Source organism: Orcinus orca, chromosome 10, assembly GCF_937001465.1.
Source record: "Orcinus orca chromosome 10, mOrcOrc1.1, whole genome shotgun sequence".
Classification (NCBI taxonomy): Eukaryota; Metazoa; Chordata; class Mammalia; order Artiodactyla; family Delphinidae; genus Orcinus; species Orcinus orca.
Window position 1 is genome coordinate 82,374,447 of NC_064568.1, and position 19,119 is coordinate 82,393,565.

Below are 19,119 nucleotides of genomic sequence, written 5' to 3' on the forward strand. Positions count from 1 at the left end.
ATATAGTTGTAGTTTGTTCTCGTTGCTTTATTTTATTCCACTGTGTGAACAAACCACACTTTATTTAATCCATTCTACCTATGTGAGACATTTGGGTAGTTCCCAGTTTGAGGCTATTATGAGTAGTACTGCTGTGGTGGGTATATTCCTTGGAGTGGAAGTGCCAGGTCATAGGGTTGGCATATAGCTCTAGTAGAGTTGGTAGATTGTGCCAAATGGTTTTCCAAAGTGCTTGTACCATGCAGCCCTGCCAGGATCCACACCTGGCCTGCTCCCTGGTCAGTATCTGCCCCAGCTGCTCTTTCTAACCAACTTACAGCCCCAGACACTGTCCGTGGTCCTAGCCCTGACCTTGGTCCTGTCCTTGGTTCCAGCCCTGATGCTAGTCCTGGGCTTAAGTTGAGCTATGTAAATTGACTAAATATTTATATAGTCAATAAGTATTTATCAAGCACTTACTATGTGCCAGATGCAAGGATATAGCAGCCAAGAAAAGAAGCAGGTGCTACGCCTGCCCCCATGGACCTTACAGTCTAGCAGGCAAGATTGAGTGTGGGCAAGGAAGTAATAAAATAATCCCGCAAATAAATGTATGATTATAAATTGTCATAAATACTACAAATGGGAGTTACACAATGCTGTGATGTCACGTGATAGGGGGAACCTGACCTGGGCAGGAAAGGTTTCCTGAGGAAGTGATGTGGGGTTGACACCTGAAGGATGAGGAAGCCAAGAAAAAAGGGAAGAGCATTCCACATAGAGGAAACCATAGATACAAAGGTCCGGGGCTGGGAAGAGTGTGGGGGACTTAAGGCCAGTGAGACTGGAGTGGAGAGAGGGAGGGAAGTCTTATGGGGGATGAGGTGGGAGAGGTCAGCAGAGGCCGAATGCTGCAGGGCTGTCTGTCAGTGTTTGAAGAGTATTCGGAAGGGCGACACTGAAGAGTTTTAGGGGGAGAGGGACATTCTAGTTGCCTTCGCAAGATTATAAGGGGGCAAGGATGGAAGCAGAGCGACCAGCTAGGAGGCAATTGCAGTTGTCAAGCAAAAGGTAGATAGTAGCTTGGACTATAATGATGCTTAGAGGGAGAGATACAAGCAGATTAAAGAGATGTTTACAATAAAATATGGGTAAATATGATGAAATACAGTGGTGTTGAACAGGCTGTTGGGTTTCTGGCTCGTGAGGCTGGATGACTGAGGCTGGGCCATGAGCTGCTGTAGAGAACACTGAGAGGAGATGCAGTACAGGAAGGATGAACGTTGAGTTCAGTTTTAGACATGTTGAATTTGAGGTGCCCAAGAGGAGAGGCCAAATAGGAGGTTGGATATATTGCTTGGAGTTAAGAGGAGAGAGTTTACATGTTGGGGTATAGTTTGGAAATTAAAGTCATGGGTCTGGATGAAGGTACCTGGGTGGACGACTACTGCAGTAGGTCTCAACTCTGGCTGCACATTGCAGCCACCTGGGGAGCTGTTAAAAATACTAAAGAAAATTCAGTCACTCTAGCCACATTTCAAGTGTTCGAGAGTCAGTGATCTCTCCTGTCTACCTTATTGACAGCACAGATACAGAATGCTCTAAAATGGAGGATGTGGTCAACGGTATCCAGTGATTTTGAGAGAGATCAAGTAAGGTGAAGACAAACGTCTTTTAGATTTTGTGACACTGAGATCATTGGGAGACCTTTGGGAGGGCTATTTGGTAACCTTTGGGTTGAAAGGAGATCGGGAAGTCAGGTGGGAACAGATTGAGGCATGCATGGGATATAGGGAAATAGAAATAGCGAGTACAGATAAATCTTTTGACAACTATGGCCAGGAAGTGGAGAAGAAAAATATGTGGTGGTTGGAGGGAGTGTGAGATTGGGGGAAAAAAATTTTAAGTATATTTTTGTATATTTTGTGTATTAAGTATATTTTTGTGCATATAGTGAAATGCACGTATCTTAAGTGTATAGCTCAGTTAATTTTGATTATGTATACATATGTTTAACCACCACCCAGTTCCAGGTACAAACTATTTCTAGTAATTCTATCCTATCTTGTATTAGCTCTGCCTGTTTTGAACCTCATATAAATAGCATCATTTACAACGTTCTTTTTTTGTGTATGGTTTCTTTTGCTAGTGTTATGTGTGCGAAATTTGTCCATGTTGTTGCATGTAACAAGAGGGTGTTTTTTCATTTTGTTTGTTTGTTTATTTGTTTTGTTTTGGTTTTGGCCTCACCGTGCGCCTTGCAGATCTTCCTCGACCAGGGACTGAACCTGGGGCCCAGCAGTGAAAGCGCTGAGTCCTAACCACTGTACAACCAGGGAAGTCCCAAGAGGGTGTTTTTGTGTAGTATTCCATTTTATGACTATGCCCCAATTTATTTATCCATTCTACTATTAATGGACACTTGAGGTGCTTCCAGTTTGGGCTAATATGAAAAAAATCCCATGAACATTCTTGTACATGTCTTTTCGAGGATGTACGCAGTCGTTTCTGTTGGATATTTACCAACAAGTGGAATTGCTAAGTTATAGGCTGTATGCCTCAGTAGAAACTGCTTACTGGTTTTCCAAAGTGGTTGCACTAATTTCTTTCTTTTTTTCTTTTTTTAAAATAATATTTATTTATTTATTTTTGGCTGCGTTGGGTCTTCATTGCTGTGCGCAGGCTTTCTCTAGTTGTGGCGAGTGGGGGCTACTCTTCATTGTGGGGCGCAGACTTCTCATTGCGGTGGCTTCTCTTGTTGCAGAGCTTGGGCTCTAGGTGTGCGGGCTTCAGTAGTTGTGGCGCATGGGCTCCGTAGTTGTGGCTCACGGGCTCTAGAGTGCAGGCTCAGTGGTTGTGACGCACAGGCTCAGTTGCTCCGCGGCATGTGGGATCTTCCCGGATCAGGACTTGAACCTGTGTCCCCTGAATTGGCAGGCAGATTCTTAACCACCGTGCCACCAGGGAAGTCGGGTTGCACTAATATCTGCTCCTGCTTGCAATAAATGAGAGTTCCAGTAGCCTCACATTCTTGCCAATATCGAGCAACAACAGTCCCTTTAATTTTAGCCGTGCTGGTGGATATTTAATGGCATCCTGTTGTGGTTTTCATTTGCCTTTCCTTGATTACTGGTTTTGTTCCACACATACATATGTTTATTGTTCATATATTAATTGGCCCTTTGGCTATATTCTTTACTGGAGAGCCTGTTTCTTTCGCCACTTTCAAAAACGGGTTGGGCTTCCCTGGTGGCGCAGTGGCTGAGAGTCCGCCTGCCGATGCTGGGGACACGGGTTCGTGCCCCGGTCCAGGAAGATCCCACATTCCTCAGAGCGGCTGGGCCCGTGAGCCATGGCTGCTGAGCCTGCGCGTCCGGAGCCTGTGCTCCGCATCGGGAGAGGCCACAACAGTGAGAGGCCTTTAGTTTAGATTTTAATCCTCTCTCTCACTCTCAGTAACTGTGTCCTACTCTCCCCTTCATATATAATTTATATACATATATATTCATATTCTGACATATCTCACCTATTTTCTCCCACTCTGTAGCTTGCCTTCTTATTCTCTTAATGGTGTCTTTTGATGACCTCTATGGTTAAGTTTTGCGGTTAGGTTTTAAGAAATCCTTTTGTTTTTTTTCGTTTTGGCTGCGTTGGGTCTTTGCTGCTGTGCGCGGGCTTTCTCTAGTTGCGGTGAGCATGGGCTACCTTCGTTGCAGTGCGCGGGCTTCTCGTTGCGTTGGCTTCTCTTTGTTGCGGAGCACGGGCTCTAGGTGCACAGGCTTCAGTAGTTGTGGCGTGTGGGCTCAGTAGTTGTGGCTCACGGTCTCTAGAGCACAGGCTCAGTAGTTGTGGCGCATGGGCTTCATTGCTCCGTGGCACGTGGGATCTTCCCGGACCGGGGCTCAAACTCGTGTTCCCTGCGTTGGCAGGCAGATTCTTAACCACTGTGCCACCAGGGAAGTCCCTATATATTCATTTTAAATTAATTTCTGTAGGTGGACATAAGGTAGAGATAGATTTTTTTTTCCCATGTGGATCTTCATTTGACCCAGGACCATTTATGACAAAGACAATTCATTCTCCTCTTAACTGCAGTGGTACCTTTTTCATTAATCAGGTGACCACATATGTGTAGGTCTGTTTCTGGATCCTATTCTGTTCTCTCTATCCTTTCACCTTTGTAATGTTTTGATATTTGATATTCAGTAATGTAAGTCCTGAGGAAGAGGGGTTTTTTTGTTTTTTGTTTTAAACAGGAGCTTTTTGAGCTCATATGGGAAGGATCTAGTTGAGAGTAAGGGGCTGAAAAAAAGAGAGAGAGGATAATCTACACCTTAAGATTTCTGAAAGACAATAGAAGCTGGGACCCAGGTGCTTGTGGAAGGATTAGTCTTTTATATTCATCCACTGATCCATTCAACAAAAATGTGTTGCATAGCTCCCACGTGCCAGGCACAGGCTTACAGCAGTGCCAGGACAGATGAGGTCCCTGTTCTTAAGGAGTTCCCATCCTAGCAGTGGGAGAAAGATAAACAAGTAGCCACACAAACAGTTGATTCAGGCAGCAGTAGATGCCTTAAGAACATAAGCAGAGGACCCTGTGCTGGGGAGTGATGAAAGACTGCTCCAACGGGGCATCAAGGAAGACCTCTGGGGCTCATGACATGTGAGTTAAGATCTGAACAAGAAGGAGACGGGCTCCGAGAGCTCAGTGAAGAACGTCCCAGACAGAGGAGACATATAGTGCAAAGGCCCTGTAGCCTAATGTAATCTTGTAGTGTCCGTGGAACAAGCAAAACAGACCAGTGTGGGTGGAGGGGGTGGAGCAGGGTGACCAAATGATATCGGAAAACGAGGTAGAGACAGATCTGCCCAAGGAGGGTATCCGTTAAGGTTGGGCTGAACGTGGATTTTGCAACATGTGAGTTGGGTAGATTAGTTGTGGGTGGTGGGACTGTGGGTGTGTGTGTTGGGGAAGGAGGGCGTTCATCTTGTCTCCTTCTCTGTGAAGCTGCTCTCATATGTGCCCTCTCTCCCTGCAGCCTCCTGAATGATGCCAGCCCAAGGTTCCCTAACCTCCAGCCTGGCCCTCCTGGTGCTGCTGGGCACAGTCAGAGCAGGGCCTTTCTCTTCACGGTCCAATGTGACACTCCCAGCCCCACGGCCTCCTCCCCAGCCAGGAGGCCGCACAGAACAGCCAGGAGGGGGAGGCCCTTCTTCTCAGCTTTATGAGCACACCGTGGAAGGAGGGGAGAAGCAGGTGGTGTTCACCCACCGCATTAACCTGCCCAATTCAGGTAGCTGTGGCTGTCCCCCAGGCACTGAGCCCCCCGTCCCTGCTTCAGAGGTGCAGGCCCTGAGGGTCCGGCTGGAGATCCTGGAGGAGCTGGTGAAGGGGCTCAAGGAACAGTGCACTGGGGGATGTTGTCCTGCTGCTGCCCAGGCTGGCACAGGTGAGCGGATGATCCCAGGAAGGGGCACAGAAAAAGAGGAAGGTGGAGAAGTGGGTTAGGGTTGGGTGGGCATTGCTAGTCCATAAAGGACCTCGGTATGAGTTAGAAAAAGGCATGCCTGCCTCCCCCTTGGGGGCGGTGAGTGCAGCCCGGGAACAACTCTGAGATAGGAGCCACGTGACTAGATGTCAGCCCTCTCCTCCCCAGCGTATGTTAGGGCACTGGGAGGCCACATATACTGACAAGTTGCAGCTGGAAACTAAGATGGCCTTAGGAAATGAGGCTGGCTCTGCTGGAGAAGCTGACTCAGAGGAGCACGATACAGGGTCAGCCGCTCCCGCAGAGAGACTGAGGCCCACCTCTTGCTCTTACTCCAGGCCAGACGGACGTGCGGAGCCTCTGCAGTCTCCATGGCGTGTTTGACCTGAGCCGCTGTGCCTGCTCCTGCGAGCCAGGCTGGGGTGGGCCCACCTGCTCAGACCCCACAGATGCTGCGGCGCCCCCCTCCTCTCCCCCCTCAGCTTCCCGGTCCTGCCCAGATGACTGCAATGATCAGGGTCGCTGCGTCCGTGGTCGCTGCGTGTGCTTCCCTGGCTACACCGGCCCCAGCTGTAGCTGGCCCTCCTGCCCGGGGGACTGCCACGGCCGCGGGCGCTGCGTGCAGGGCGTGTGCGTGTGCCGCGCGGGCTTCTCCGGGGCCGACTGCAGCCTGCGCTCCTGCCCTCGGGGCTGCAGCCAGAGGGGACGCTGCGAGAACGGGCGCTGCGTGTGCAACCCGGGCTACACTGGCGAGGACTGTGGGGTGAGGAGCTGCCCCCGAGGTTGCAGCCAGAAGGGGCGCTGCGAGGACGGGCGCTGCGTCTGTGACCCTGGCTACGCTGGCGAGGACTGCGGCTCTCGGAGCTGCCCGTGGGACTGTGGTGAGGGCGGGCGCTGTGTGGACGGCCGCTGCGTGTGCTGGCCCGGGTACGCGGGCGAGGACTGCAGCACGCGGACCTGCCCCCGCGACTGTCGGGGCCGAGGGCGCTGCGAGGAGGGCGAATGCATCTGCGACCCAGGCTACAGCGGGGACGATTGCGGAGTGCGCAGCTGCCCGGGCGACTGCAACCAAAGGGGCCGCTGCGAGGACGGCCGCTGCGTGTGCTGGCCTGGGTACTCGGGGCCCGACTGCGGCGCCCGCGCTTGCCCGCGCGACTGTCGGGGCCACGGGCGCTGCGAGAACGGCGTGTGCGTGTGCAACGCGGGCTACAGCGGCGAGGACTGCGGCGTGCGCAGCTGTCCCGGGGACTGTCGCGGCCGGGGTCGTTGCGAGAGCGGCCGCTGCGTGTGTTGGCCCGGGTACACAGGCCGGGACTGCGGCACGCGCGCCTGCCCCGGCGACTGTCGCGGGCGCTGCGTGGACGGCCGCTGCGTGTGTAACCCGGGCTTCACAGGCGAGGACTGCGGGAGCCGACGGTGTCCCGGGGACTGCCGTGGTCGCGGCCGCTGCGAGGATGGCGTGTGCTTGTGCGACGTGGGCTACGAGGGCGAAGACTGCGGCGTGCGCAGCTGCCCCAGGGGTTGCCAAGGTCGCGGCCAGTGTCTGGAGGGGCGATGCTTGTGCGACGACGGCTACGAGGGTGAAGACTGCGGCGTGAGACGGTGCACGCGCGACTGCAGCCAGCGCGGCGTGTGCCAGGATGGTGTGTGCGCCTGTTGGGAGGGCTACACGGGCGAGGACTGCAGCCTCCGTACCTGCCCCTCCAACTGTCACCGGCGCGGCCGCTGTGAGGACGGGCGCTGCGTGTGCGACTCTGGCTACACCGGCCCCTACTGCGCCACCCGAACCTGCCCGGCGGACTGCCGGGGCCGTGGACGTTGTGTGCAGGGCGTGTGCGTGTGCCACGCGGGCTACAGCGGCGAGGACTGCGGGCAGGAAGGGCCTCCCGCCAGCGCCTGCCTTGGGGGCTGCGGGCCTCGGGAACTGTGCCGCGCAGGCCAGTGTGTATGCGTCGAGGGCTTCCGGGGCCCCGACTGCGCCATCCAGACGTGTCCCGGGGACTGCCGCGGTCGGGGAGAGTGTCGTGAGGGCAGCTGCGTCTGCCAAGATGGCTATGCAGGGGAGGACTGCGGGGAAGGTGAGTGGACAGCCTTTCCCAGTGGGAAAAGGGACTGGAAAACTGGAGCCAGTGGGAAAGCCTGAGTCTGAGGCCTAGGAGCCCAGAGAACTGGAGGAAGAGTGAAGGGGGGGGCATATATTGGGGTGGGGGGCGGGGCAGTCAGGGGAGCCAGGGAGCCACTGTCCACCAGGGGCTGCAGAACCGTGGGGGCACGCCTGCAGGCGGGACCTGCCTTCAGATCTCTGATGAGCAGATTGGGGGCCCCTTTAGTTGCTTTTAGGGAGATTTTGTGTTCCTGGAGATGGGGGGCAGTAAGTGAGACCCAAGGTCTGTTCAGGCCGCTGCCGGCTTTGTCCCACCCCCAGAGAGGAGTCAGAGCTTGGGTGGATCTCTCAGAGTGGCCCTGAGTAGGAGGGGCCTGTGATGGTGGAGGTTGGGGTGCTTTGGGCTAAGCAGCTTCTCACATCCAATTCTCCTGGACAGAGGTGCCAGCCGTTGAGGGCCTGAGGATGCACCTCCTGGAGGAGACGATGGTTCGGACAGAGTGGACCCGGGCTCCTGGCAATGTGGATGCCTACGAAATTCAGTTCATCCCCACGGTGAGAGTCAAGCTCCAAGAGGGGGCTGAGTGGGCAGGACTGCGGGGAGGGGGCTCCCTCCTGCTCACCTCAAGCAGGAGTCCCAGGTAACCGGTGGTTGCACGCAGCTGGCTGATTCCCGAAGCTGTTCCAAAGGCCTGCTCGTTCTGCCCCACACCCGGTGCAGAAGCCTCTGCAGCATTGGCCCACTGCTGCTGGAACATCTCTGGTGACCTTGAGCTCAGACTTCCTGAGGCTGCCGACTCCATTTTTGTTCCTCACTGTAGTCAGTTCTTTTTGTTATTGCTGGATCCAAATCTGCCCCATTCTAACATCCATCCATTGGCCCTAGCTGGGCCTTCGCCAGCCGTCAGAACGCGATTTTTCTTTTCCTGTGTCTTACACCATAGGCTTTCAAGTATTTGGAGACATCAGCCATCACGTCACCCTTCATCCCCTCCAGGCCAAATCCACTGGTTTCTTTTCCCCTTTTCTTAATGCTTTGTTCTCTGAATCCTTCACTTTTTGGTTTTCCTCCTCTAATACCTCCTGCTTTTTGCATGTGCCCCACCCCATCAAAATGTGGGAGCAAAGAGGACCCCAGTTGTTCCCCCGGCTCACTCTGGCTACCCTGGCACTTTTCTCAGAGTTGACATATATGAACTTGTGGTCAGTTCATAACTGACAAACTGTCAGTTATTTTGATCACATTTGATTTTTTTAAGTAACTTTTAATGATAAAAGTCATATAGGCTCAGTGTAGAAACTTTAAAAAATATAAACAAGGAAAAAAGAAAGAAGGAAGGAAGACAAGAAAGAAGGAAAAAAGAAGACATTCAACTACATACTCTTTTTTTTTTTTTTTTTTTTGTGGTACGCGGGCCTCTCACTGTTGTGGCGTCTCCTGTTGCGGATGGAGCACAGACTCCGGACGCGCAGGCTCAGCGGCCATGGCTCACGGACCCAGCCGCTCCGCGGCGTGTGGGATCTTCCCGGACCAGGGCACGAACCCATGTCCCCTGCATCGGCAGGCAGACTCTCAACCACTGCACCACCAGGGAAGCCCCATACTCTTTTTTTAAGCCTAAATATAAGCCTTTGCATTTGGCTCTCTTCAGTGTTTCATTTTTGCTTTGGGCCAACCTGTCTAGGCTGTTGCAATTATTTGAGTCTGTGAGCTGGTTCCCCTACCTCCGTGTCATCGGTGCATTGCAAAACCTCCTTTCTCTGTCTCCTTCCAACTCACTCTTAAAATATTTGGGGACACCCTAAGGACAAAGACTGTGGCCTCTCATTAGAGATTTCCCTTTATGCAGATTGGGCCTTTATGATGTGTTTGGTCTCCTAGTTTCAAATCATCTGACATTTCTACTGTCCAAATGTTTTCCTGCATCATCCCACAAATGCCATTGTTGGGTAGGCCATGTCATTCTCATCTCTACCCAGTCAGGACTCTGGAAAAATAAATAAGTCCCAGGGCCTAAACCTAGGACGCCTCTAGGACAGAAGGGACAGCTCAGAGGTGCTGGCTGTCACCCCCACCCCAACTGGCCTTGTCATTCTAAGTCTTCTTCTTATCCCCTCAAGCCCAGAGCCCTGCCGTGTTCTGTCTCTCCTTACCCCCTGGTAGGAGCAGAGGCAGAAATCCCTACTTGGCTGCACAACCAAGAGAGCTTGGATTTTTCTTCTGTTTAAAAAAAAATTATTTTCAGTTATAAAAATAACATAATCACAAGACAAGAATTTGGCAACTAGAGAAAAAAACAATCGTTCGCTGTTTCACACTAAAACAAGCACTGTTAACATTGTAAAGTGTTTCTCCCACTCTCTTCTGTGTGTATATTATTTGCATAGCTTTAATCTTGAGAGGGTAGGACTTTTTTTTTTTTTTTTTTTTGCGGTACGCGGGCCTCTCACTGTTGTGGCCTCTCCCGTTGCGGAGCACAGGCTCCGGACGCGCAGGCTCAGCGGCCATGGCTCACGGGCCCAGCCGCTCCGCGGCATGTGGGATCTTCCCAGACCGGGGCACGAACCCACGTCCCCTGCATCGGCAGGCGGACTCTCAACCACTGCGCCACCAGGGAAGCCCATGAGAGGGTAGGACTTTTAAACAGAACTTTTCTAAGGAACTTCAGGGAAAGAAGAAGTAAAATAAACACTTGAGATAGAAGGAGCTTACAGGGTAGCATCATCTCCCGCTCTTAGTAAATACGAACTTATCCTTGGTGTTCTCAGGGGGTGCAGCCTCCCCGCTGCAGCCCTAGGCTTTCTCCCTCTCCGTGGGGCCAGGCTGGTGTTGAGCTGGCCTGGGTCCGGCTTGGCCATGCTCTTAGCTCATCTGCTTTGCTCTGGGTATGGGCCTCTGTCACATTCTGGGTCCTCTCTGAGCCTGGGTGTGGAAGATGCTCCTGTAAGATTGGTCCCCAGACTCCTCCCTTGGACTCCACATCAGCCTGGGCTACTGGCCCTCTGACTATGCTTTCTATGCTTTTTGTGGCTGGCCCCTAGAATTGTGCCTCTTGCCTTAGCCAGCACTCTCTATCCATTTCTGTTGGCACAGAGGACATTCAGTAGCTGGCTGTCCTCTGGCCACTGCCATCTTCCTAGAAGCCTCTCTCTACCTTATCCCCTCCCCTTTTCTAGAACCACTTCTCTCTCTCAAAGCCCAAGCTCTACTATCCCTGGCTAAGGGACACGCCTAGTTATTGGAATGATTTTCAGAACACAGAAGAGGAACATTCCTCCTTTCCCTGCATACGTGGCATTGTTCCTCTGACTCAGTGGTTCTCCAAGTGTGTTCCCTGGACCTACAGCATTAGCATCACCTGGAGCACTAGACATGCTAATTGTCAGAATCCACCCCCAGGTCTACTGAGTCAGAAGCTCTAGGGGGCAGAGCCCAGTAACCTGTGTTGTAACAAGCCCTCCAGGTGATTCTGGTGCACCCCAAGCCCAAGGACCACTAACTTAAGAAATGTTGCTATTTTGCAAAAGGCAAGGTCTTCTATGAATGTGAGAGAAAGCATGAAGAAACTGAGGGAGGTAAACCCCCGAACAGAAAGACGTTCAAGTATTCCCTGTCTGGGTGTATTCTGCAGCCTGGAAACTGGGGCTAAGCCACGTTTTCATTGGGACACAGGCCCTTGCAGCCTGAGAAAAGTTTGTTTGGTCTGGTCTGAAAAGCAGGGTGAGGATGAGGTGAGCTCCAGGGACCAGCCAAAGTGGAGTCGCCCACCTGGGGCCATGAGGTTGATATTGAGAATAGAGTTAGAAGCTTGCCAAGGACATCAGTGAAGCGGCCAAAACTCTCACCAAGGGGCAGAACCAGCTGCTAGCATCTGGCTAGAGAGCCTGCATCAGACCAGACAGATGGTGCTGAGAGATGGGCTTAGACTGACAGTGGGACTTTTCAGGGGACTGTTCCCAAATGGGTCTCAGGAGGGACTACAAAGCGTTTAAAAGGTTCATGTAGGTGGTCTGAAGGGAGAAGGAGAACTCTGGGGGTGGGCTTCTCTTGCTGAAAGGACCAGACATCATCAGGGAGTACTCAAAGCGCGCGCGCGTGTGTGTGTGTGTGTGTATTCGTGTGTGTGTATTCGTGTGTGTGTGTGTGTGTGTGTGTGTGTGTGTGTTGGGGGAATAAGGGGACAGAGAATACGTTCTGGGAAGGAGGAGAAGCACACAGGTCTTGAGCTGACACCAGTCCCAGGCCTCCCAGGATGGGGTACCCTAGGGCAGAGTGAGCAGGAGCGGGCTGGGGATCCTGTGTGCCCAGGAAAGCTTTACTTCATCCTGAACCCAGAAGGCTCTACGTGGACTCTCGTCTGGTTTTATGCTTTGGTATTTATGATGCGGATTTTCCCACAATTCTCTTGGTTTGGGAGAGCACCTTCTGAAATTTCCAATCCTACTTGGCTGAACGGAGGTGTCCCCATAGCGGCCAACATAGCTAAAGAGAACAGAACGTCTTTATTAGCTGTCCTAGATAGACAGCCCAGCGAAATGCTGGGCTGTTAGACTACTCACAAATGTCCATTCCTCCTGTTTCCCCAGAAGAAGAGTCCTGGCATGTGTCAGAATTCTGGCACACAGCTGATGAACAGGCTAAAAAGGTAGTGCCCATGAGAGGGGACTCTGAGGTCACACTGCCTGGGTTTAAATCCCTGCCACTTTCTTGGTGTTGGTGACCTTGGGCAAGCCACTTAATCCTTCTGTACCTCAGTTTCCTCATCTGTCCGTTGGGAATAATACGACCTACCTCATCAGATTCTTAAGGAGATTAAGTGAGTTCATATCTATAAATCGCCTTGAATAGTACGTGGCATGGAGTAGGTGTTCTACATGTGTTTGCTGATACCACCCACGCGCCCCAGCTGTATAGGGCCAAGTTCTACACAGTCCCATGTTGACCCTGCCTGGAACTGGAGAAAGGATAAGGGGGCTTGAGCGGCAGGGGTGAGAGTGGCAGCCCTGATCCACCTGGTGCTTTCTCTCTTGCAGACAGAGGGGCCGAGCCCCCCATTCACAGCACGGGTGCCCAGCTCTGCCTCAGCCTATGACCAGAGAGGACTGGCCCCCGGTCAGGAGTACCAGGTCACTGTCCGTGCCCTTCGAGGGACTAGCTGGGGCCCTCCTGCCTCCAAGACCATCACCACCAGTGAGAGCTGGGGCTGTGGGGTGGGGTCCTGGGTGGAGATCTGGATTTGAGAGGGGTGGCTGGGAATATGCCCTCCAAGAGGGCAGAGGGGAGGAATTGGCTGGGGGCAAGGCTCATAGAAGGAAAGCTGGTGACTGCAGATCCAGACTCCCACCTGATCCCTCCTCTCTCTGACCTGGCTAGTGATCGATGGCCCCCAGGACCTCCGAGTGGTGGCTGTGACGCCAACCACGCTGGAGCTCAACTGGCTGCGCCCCCAGGCCGAGGTGGACCAGTTCGTGGTGTCCTACGTCAGTGCCGGCAACCAGAGGGTGCGGCTAGAAGTGCCCTCTGAGGCAGACGGGACGCTGCTGACCGGCCTCATGCCAGGCGTAGAATACGTGGTGACCGTCACTGCCGAGCGGGGCCGGGCAGTAAGCTACCCGGCTTCTGTCAGGGCCAACACAGGTATGGCTGGCCAAGGGTTAGGGAAGTTTCTGAGCATAGGAGCCACTTCCTAGGGAGTCCACATGTCCGGCTCACAGGCTGCTCTGAACGCACCGACAGGGTCTGTGGCAGTCCCAAAGCACCTGCTGGGGGGCCTTGCTGTGCACCAGGGGCTCTGCGGAGATGGAGTTCTCAGGTGCTTGGAGTACTGTAGGAAGGCTGTGGGCTGGAGTTTGGGAGGAGCTGCCTCATGGAAAGAAGCAGTAAATAGGAGATGCTGTCTGACCCACCCAGATGGGGAAGGTTCTGATCCAAACTTGGACACAGGGACAGCCCTTGAGCTCAGTCAGTGGTCAGATCTTGGAGAGATTGGAATTAGGCAGATTAGAGATCAGCACTCCTGTTGACTTTAGGATTGGGGATTGGGGGACTTAGGTCTCAGCAGTAATTTTCCACTAACCCTCAAGGTCTCTTAACAGATGCCTGGATCTTTCTTTTCTTTTCCTGTGACAGAGGGACGCCCACCTCGCTGTAGCTCGCAGTCTCTCCTCCCACGCCCCTTTCTCTCCTTCAGACACAGGGCCCCACCCGCTGGTTTCTTCTCTCTAGGGCACCAACAGTGGCGGGCTTGGAGGCACGGGGTGAGGGAATCCTGGGACACTAACTCCTTTCTCTCGATTCTCTTTCCAGGTGGGGCTGGGGCACAGGAGGAGGCCTCTGGCTCCGGTGGGAGGGACGGTGGGAGGGACGGTGGGAGGAACTGCCACGGGGAGGAGTGCAGGGATTGGTGGGGGGCTGCCACTGACCGGCTCTCCCCCTCCCCCTTTTTCCGCCCCGGCAGCACCAGGCCACTACAGTCACCCGGAGGCGCACGCCCCAGCCCCGTCCCCCAGGCCCCGGCCCCGGCCGGTCCCGGCCCCGCGGCCCCCGCGCCCACCAGTCCCCCCTCGGCCCTCGCGGCCGGCGGAGGAGGGGGAGGCGGAGTCTCGGCCCGGGCCGAGCCTACCCCAGCCCCCTCGGCGGGCGTGGGGCAACCTGACGGACGAGCTGGGCCGCTTCCGCGGCACCGCGCAGGACCTGGAGCGCCACCTGCGGGCTCACGGCTACCCACTGCGGGCCAACCAGACCTACACGTCGGTGGCGCGCCACATCCACGAGTACCTGCAGCGGCGTCGCCTGGCGGCGGCCATCCCCACCAGCTCCCCCGCACCCCCGGCCCGTCGCCCCCACCCCACCTCCAGCCCCGACTCGGGCACCTGGAAGCGGGACTCCAACCAGGGCACCTACGGCCTCTCGCCCGAAGGCGTCGACCGGGTGGCTGCTCCCCGCCACCCCAAGCCCGAGGTGCTGGGCAGTTCCGCCGACGGCGCACTACTCGTGTCCCTCGACGGGCTCCGCGGCTACTTCGAGCGCGTGGTGCTGCGCTGGCGGCCCCAGCCGCCCGCAGAGGGCCCCGGCGGGGAGCTGACCGTGCCGGGCACCACGCGCACCGTCAGTCTGCCAGATCTCAAGCCCGGTACCACCTACCACGTGGAGGTCCACGGGGTGCGGGCAGGGCAGACCTCCAAGTCCTACGCCTTCATCACAACCACAGGTAGTGTGGGTGGGGCCGCGGGACCACCCATCTCCTGCCCAGTCTCACCTGCCACTGGAGTCGGCATCCATGAGTTCCTCCCGCTGCCTCACTGCTCCGGCTGCCACCCCACCGCACGCTCTGTCTTCAAGCCCTACCTGGTCCAGGCTCCAAGAGAACCCCCCCAACAAAGCGCACTTTCTCACGTCCCTAGACGCCACCTCCACCCTCAGGGTCCTGGTGGATACCCAAGGTCAAGGGGACCTGTTCTTTGGGACTGTTTGATTTTCACTTGGGTTCCTAGGACACTTCTGCCAGGAATCCTGTTCTAGGCAACAGAAGGGGCATTTGGTGGGAGGGGCAGTGTCTGGAGCAGTTTGGGTCGGATAGGGAGAGAAACCAGTGGTTCCCCACTCTGACTCACTGTGGTGAGAGCGGCTGAAGACTGTGGTCATGGTTACTGTTTTCCACAATTTGGCCCCAACCTCAAAGGGACACATCGGAGCTGCTTGGAGGTGGCCTTGAAGCCATCAGGCAGCATGTGTGTGTGAGAGGTGAAACCACTGCTTCTTGAGCTGCCTTTCCAACCTCCTGGCTCACTTCACACTTGTCTCTCCCACAGGAACGACGTCCTGGCTCGGGGAAGGGGCGCTCTGTGGCTGTCGTGGGGAGGGTTCTGGACCTCTTCTTCCCCCACAGGGCCCAGATGCCACCTGAGCTGGATGTCCATCCCCCCTTCTCCTCTTCCCTCTCTTCTCACTACCTACTCTCTCTGTACCCTCCTCCCCTAACATCACCGTCTCCTCCTTTCTTCCAGGCTTGTCACTGCAGCACTATTGGAAGTCACGACCACCACCCAGTGGGGAAGGGGTTCCTGTGGGGAGGGACATGGTGGTCTGTCGGGGCTGGAGGTCACAGGAGCCTTGTGGGACGAGGGATGGCAGACTTTATTTCTTTTATTTATTACCTGCGGGCCTGTCTGTGCAGGACTGTGGTGCACGTTTGGGATGATGAGGTGACCCAGGGGGTGATCCAGGAGCAGAAAAGGGAGGGTCTGTAGGCTCTTAGAGGCTAGAGGGCAGAGCCTGGGGGCCAGGGTTTCCTTTCTGACTCTCATACTCCACTCTCCTGTTTTTCTCCCCCTGCCTCTTCCCAGGGTCCTCCCCCTCAGACCTCCTGGGGGCCACTGATGAGCCTCCTCCCTCAGGCCCTTCAACGACTCAAGGGGCTCAGGCCCCTGTCCTGCAGCAGCGACCCCAGGAGCTGGCAGAGTTGAGGGTGCTGGGCAGAGACAAGACAGGGCACCTCCGTGTGGCCTGGACTGCCCAGCCTGACACCTTTGCCCACTTCCAGCTGCGCCTACGGGTGCCCGAAGGGCCTGGGGCACATGAGGAACTACTGCCAGGGGATGCCCGTCAGGCTCTGCTGCCCTCACCCCCTCCTGGATCCCCCTATGAGCTGTCACTTCGTGGGGTGCCCCCCGGGGGCGAGCCCTCTGCTCCTCTCATCTATCAAGACATTATGGGTACAACCTGGATTCTGCTCAAGACCAATGTCCTGAGGTTGGGGGAGGGGCTGGGCCATTAGGATTTCAGAGGTGGGGTGGAGATTGAAGGGCAGGGCTGGTGTTTGGGTCAGGGTGGTAGGAGAAACAAGGAGAGAAAAGGAGTTGAGGGTTCAGAGGCAAGAGGGATGGAGGGGGTCTTAGCACAATGGTAGGGTGGGCCAGGGAGGGGAGTACTCCAGGCAAAGTAGATGAGAGGACAAAAGTCAAAGGATGGGACGAGGATTCAAGGAGAGAGGCTGTTGGCCCCCTGGCTCTCCGCTTACAGCTTTCTTTGTGCAGAATCGCCCTGCCCCCACTTCCTGGTTACTCCTCTGCCCCAGCCCGCCCACTATGTCTCTCAGGGTGGGTGTGGGGAGGCGTCTGGCCCTGAGGATCCTGACCCTCAGCCCTCTCCTCCCTTTCCCTTCTCCCAAGCCCCTGCCATCCCCTCCCTGGACAGGCTAGGACAGTGGCGCTGCCCCTCACCCTGCGAGCCCAGCCTGCAGTGGACAGCACCCCCTGGTCCCATTAGCCAGCTCTCCCTGCAGCTCCAGATCAAGCTCACCACTGGGGAGAGGGCGGTAAGGGAGGGAGGAGGTCAGGTGGACCGAGGCGTCTTCAGACTGCTCTGAAACAGCAATGGCAAGGTTCTGAACTCTCAGGGAAAACCACAGGGGACCTGAAGCTCCCCCAGAGACCTTGGTGTGAAGAGGGACTGGGACCTTTGTGAGTGGGGAGGCAGTTATCGCAAGGGCAGAGCCAAAGCTCTCACTCCAGAGCAGAGACTGGGGAGAAATGCCCACCTTCTTAGAAAGGCTGGTCCCGGAGAACAGAGGGCGGGGAATGGAGGCTTCTGGGAAGGGAGCTGTCCAGGATGGAGTGAGCCAGTGGGCAGAGGAGAGGGAAGGAGCCTGGGGACAAGGCAGTGCTTGAGCCCACGTGCTTTGCTTTGCCCCACACCCCAGACAGGGATGCGGAGAAGCCTGGGCAGCCCTTGGCCCCGCCACACCTGGGCAAGCTGATGGTGACGGACATGACTTCCAGCTCCCTGCTTCTGCACTGGACGGTCCCTGAGGGCGAGTTTGACTCCTTCGTGATCCAATACAAAGACAGGGACAGGCCCCAGGTGGTGCCTGTAGAGGGACCCCAGCGCTCAGCCCTCATCTCCAACCTGGACATCGGCCGCAAGTACAAATTCGTCCTGTACGGGCTCGTGGGCAAGAAGAGGCATGGCCCCCTGGTGGCTGAAGCCAAGATCTGTAAGTGAGAGGGGTCACACACACCCCTGCCTCTGCCCTCTGCACAGTCCTGAAGCGGGTCTGCCCAGTGCTTCGGCAAGTCCAGTAAGGCTCCCTGGAGAAGGTGGTGCCGGAGATGAATCCTGAAGGGAAAATTGTGGTGGTCAGGCAGGGAGGTTGAGGAGGGTAGAGCAAACAGAGGGAGAGTGAGGCAGGAGAGAGTGTGGCGCTGTAAGAGAATCAAAGCCTCTTTCCTCTGGGCGAGGGGCAGGGCACCTGGCAGCTGAGGGCACTGATCTCACTGGTCTCATGTGTCCGACTGAGTCACTTGGACCTCATCTGAGGACCCTAGGGAGCCGCCAAAGGGCTTTACGTGAGAGAGTGACATAATTCAATATTTATCTTACAAATAACACTGAGGCTGCTGCAGAGGATAGCTGGAGAGGGCAGTCCTATTCCCTGAGGCAAGGGGCAACGGATGTGAGGAGCAGTGCAGCGGGGGACACTTAGTTAAACATCTTTCGAGCATTCGTTAAGTGTCAGATGTGTTCAAGATGTTCTAAGTGTATCATCGCACTTCACCCTCATAAGCAGCCCTGTGAGGCATGCTCATGTCACAGGTGAGGAGAACTGAGGCGCAGAGAGGGCCAGGTCACTCAAGCAGAAAGTGATGGGGCCACAGGGTCATCCTGCTGCCCTCATGGGCCTGGAGAGCAGAGGAAAGGCCTGAAGAGGGGGTGTGGGTGTCCCAACAGGCAGAAGCCGGGGGGCAGGGAGAAGAGACATGGCCACTGGAACCCTGGAGATGGCTAACACTCAGGGCAAGAGCAGCGGAAGGGGTGCCTGCAGGGTGAATTGGGGAGAGGGATGCCAAAGTGAAGGGCGCGGTCAGACATGTCAGATTCCGTAAGAGTGATTCAAGGCTACAGAGTGTCCACAGAGCTTAGCAATGGCGAGGTCACCACTCACCCCGGTGAGAGCGGCTGGTGGAGGCTGGAGCTGGGTTGGGAGGGTGAGGTAGGTGAGGACATGACTACAAGCAGTGTAGACATCTCCTTCTGGAATTTGGGCTGGGACTAGAGAGCAGAGAGGGAGGGTGGAGGCTGGAGGGCGACGGAGCTGCGCGGAGGAGCTTGTGTAAATGTGCGTGGCACAGCCCAGGGAGGGAGGGTAGGAAAGGAGGAAGTGGGGCCCAGAGTGCAGGTGTGGGGGGCTCTCCCACGTAAGAACGCGCCAAGGACCAAGCTTCCCTCTCTTGGAGAAGAAAGCAGCTAGTTGTTAGGCCTGGAAACAGTAGAGGCTGTCCTGGAAGACTTCCCTGGCCGTGGAGATGTGGAAGGGGCTGGCTGGGCTCCCGTCTCTCTGAAGCCCTTTCCAGGCTGCAGAACGAGTCAGGGCCACACTAGTCCATACAGTGCTTTTGTGCCCCATCAAAGAAAGCACCCCTTCTTCCAGGTGGGCATAGCCCTTTGCCAGGGTTGGCAAGCAGAGCACTGGCTGGATTTCAGCCCCTCAGTGCTCCCTCCACCATGCACCTTTTGTGTAGTGAACAGCCTGTACAACCTCACAC

The 19,119-nt window shown here is 55.4% G+C and overlaps 1 protein-coding gene across 11 annotated transcripts in view; it reads left to right on the forward strand.

Annotated features, from left to right (window-relative positions):
• TNXB (tenascin XB) overlaps nt 1-19,119 on the forward strand; it is a 60,747-nt gene that overhangs the window by 3,205 nt on the left and 38,423 nt on the right. For 10 of the 11 annotated variants that reach the window (XM_049693546.1, XM_049693549.1, XM_049693548.1 and 7 more), the window contains exons 2-9: nt 5,022-5,432; nt 5,810-7,549; nt 8,015-8,130; nt 12,610-12,766; nt 12,950-13,213; nt 14,034-14,786; nt 15,922-16,290; nt 17,277-17,570. In XM_049693546.1, coding sequence (XP_049549503.1) covers nt 5,030-5,432; nt 5,810-7,549; nt 8,015-8,130; nt 12,610-12,766; nt 12,950-13,213; nt 14,034-14,786; nt 15,922-16,290; nt 17,277-17,570 — 4,096 coding nt within the window. In that variant the 5' untranslated portion in view covers nt 5,022-5,029. The remainder of the gene's footprint in view (nt 1-5,021; nt 5,433-5,809; nt 7,550-8,014; nt 8,131-12,609; nt 12,767-12,949; nt 13,214-14,033; nt 14,787-15,921; nt 16,291-17,276; nt 17,571-19,119) is intronic. The other variant, XM_033417948.2, reaches the window with a different exon arrangement.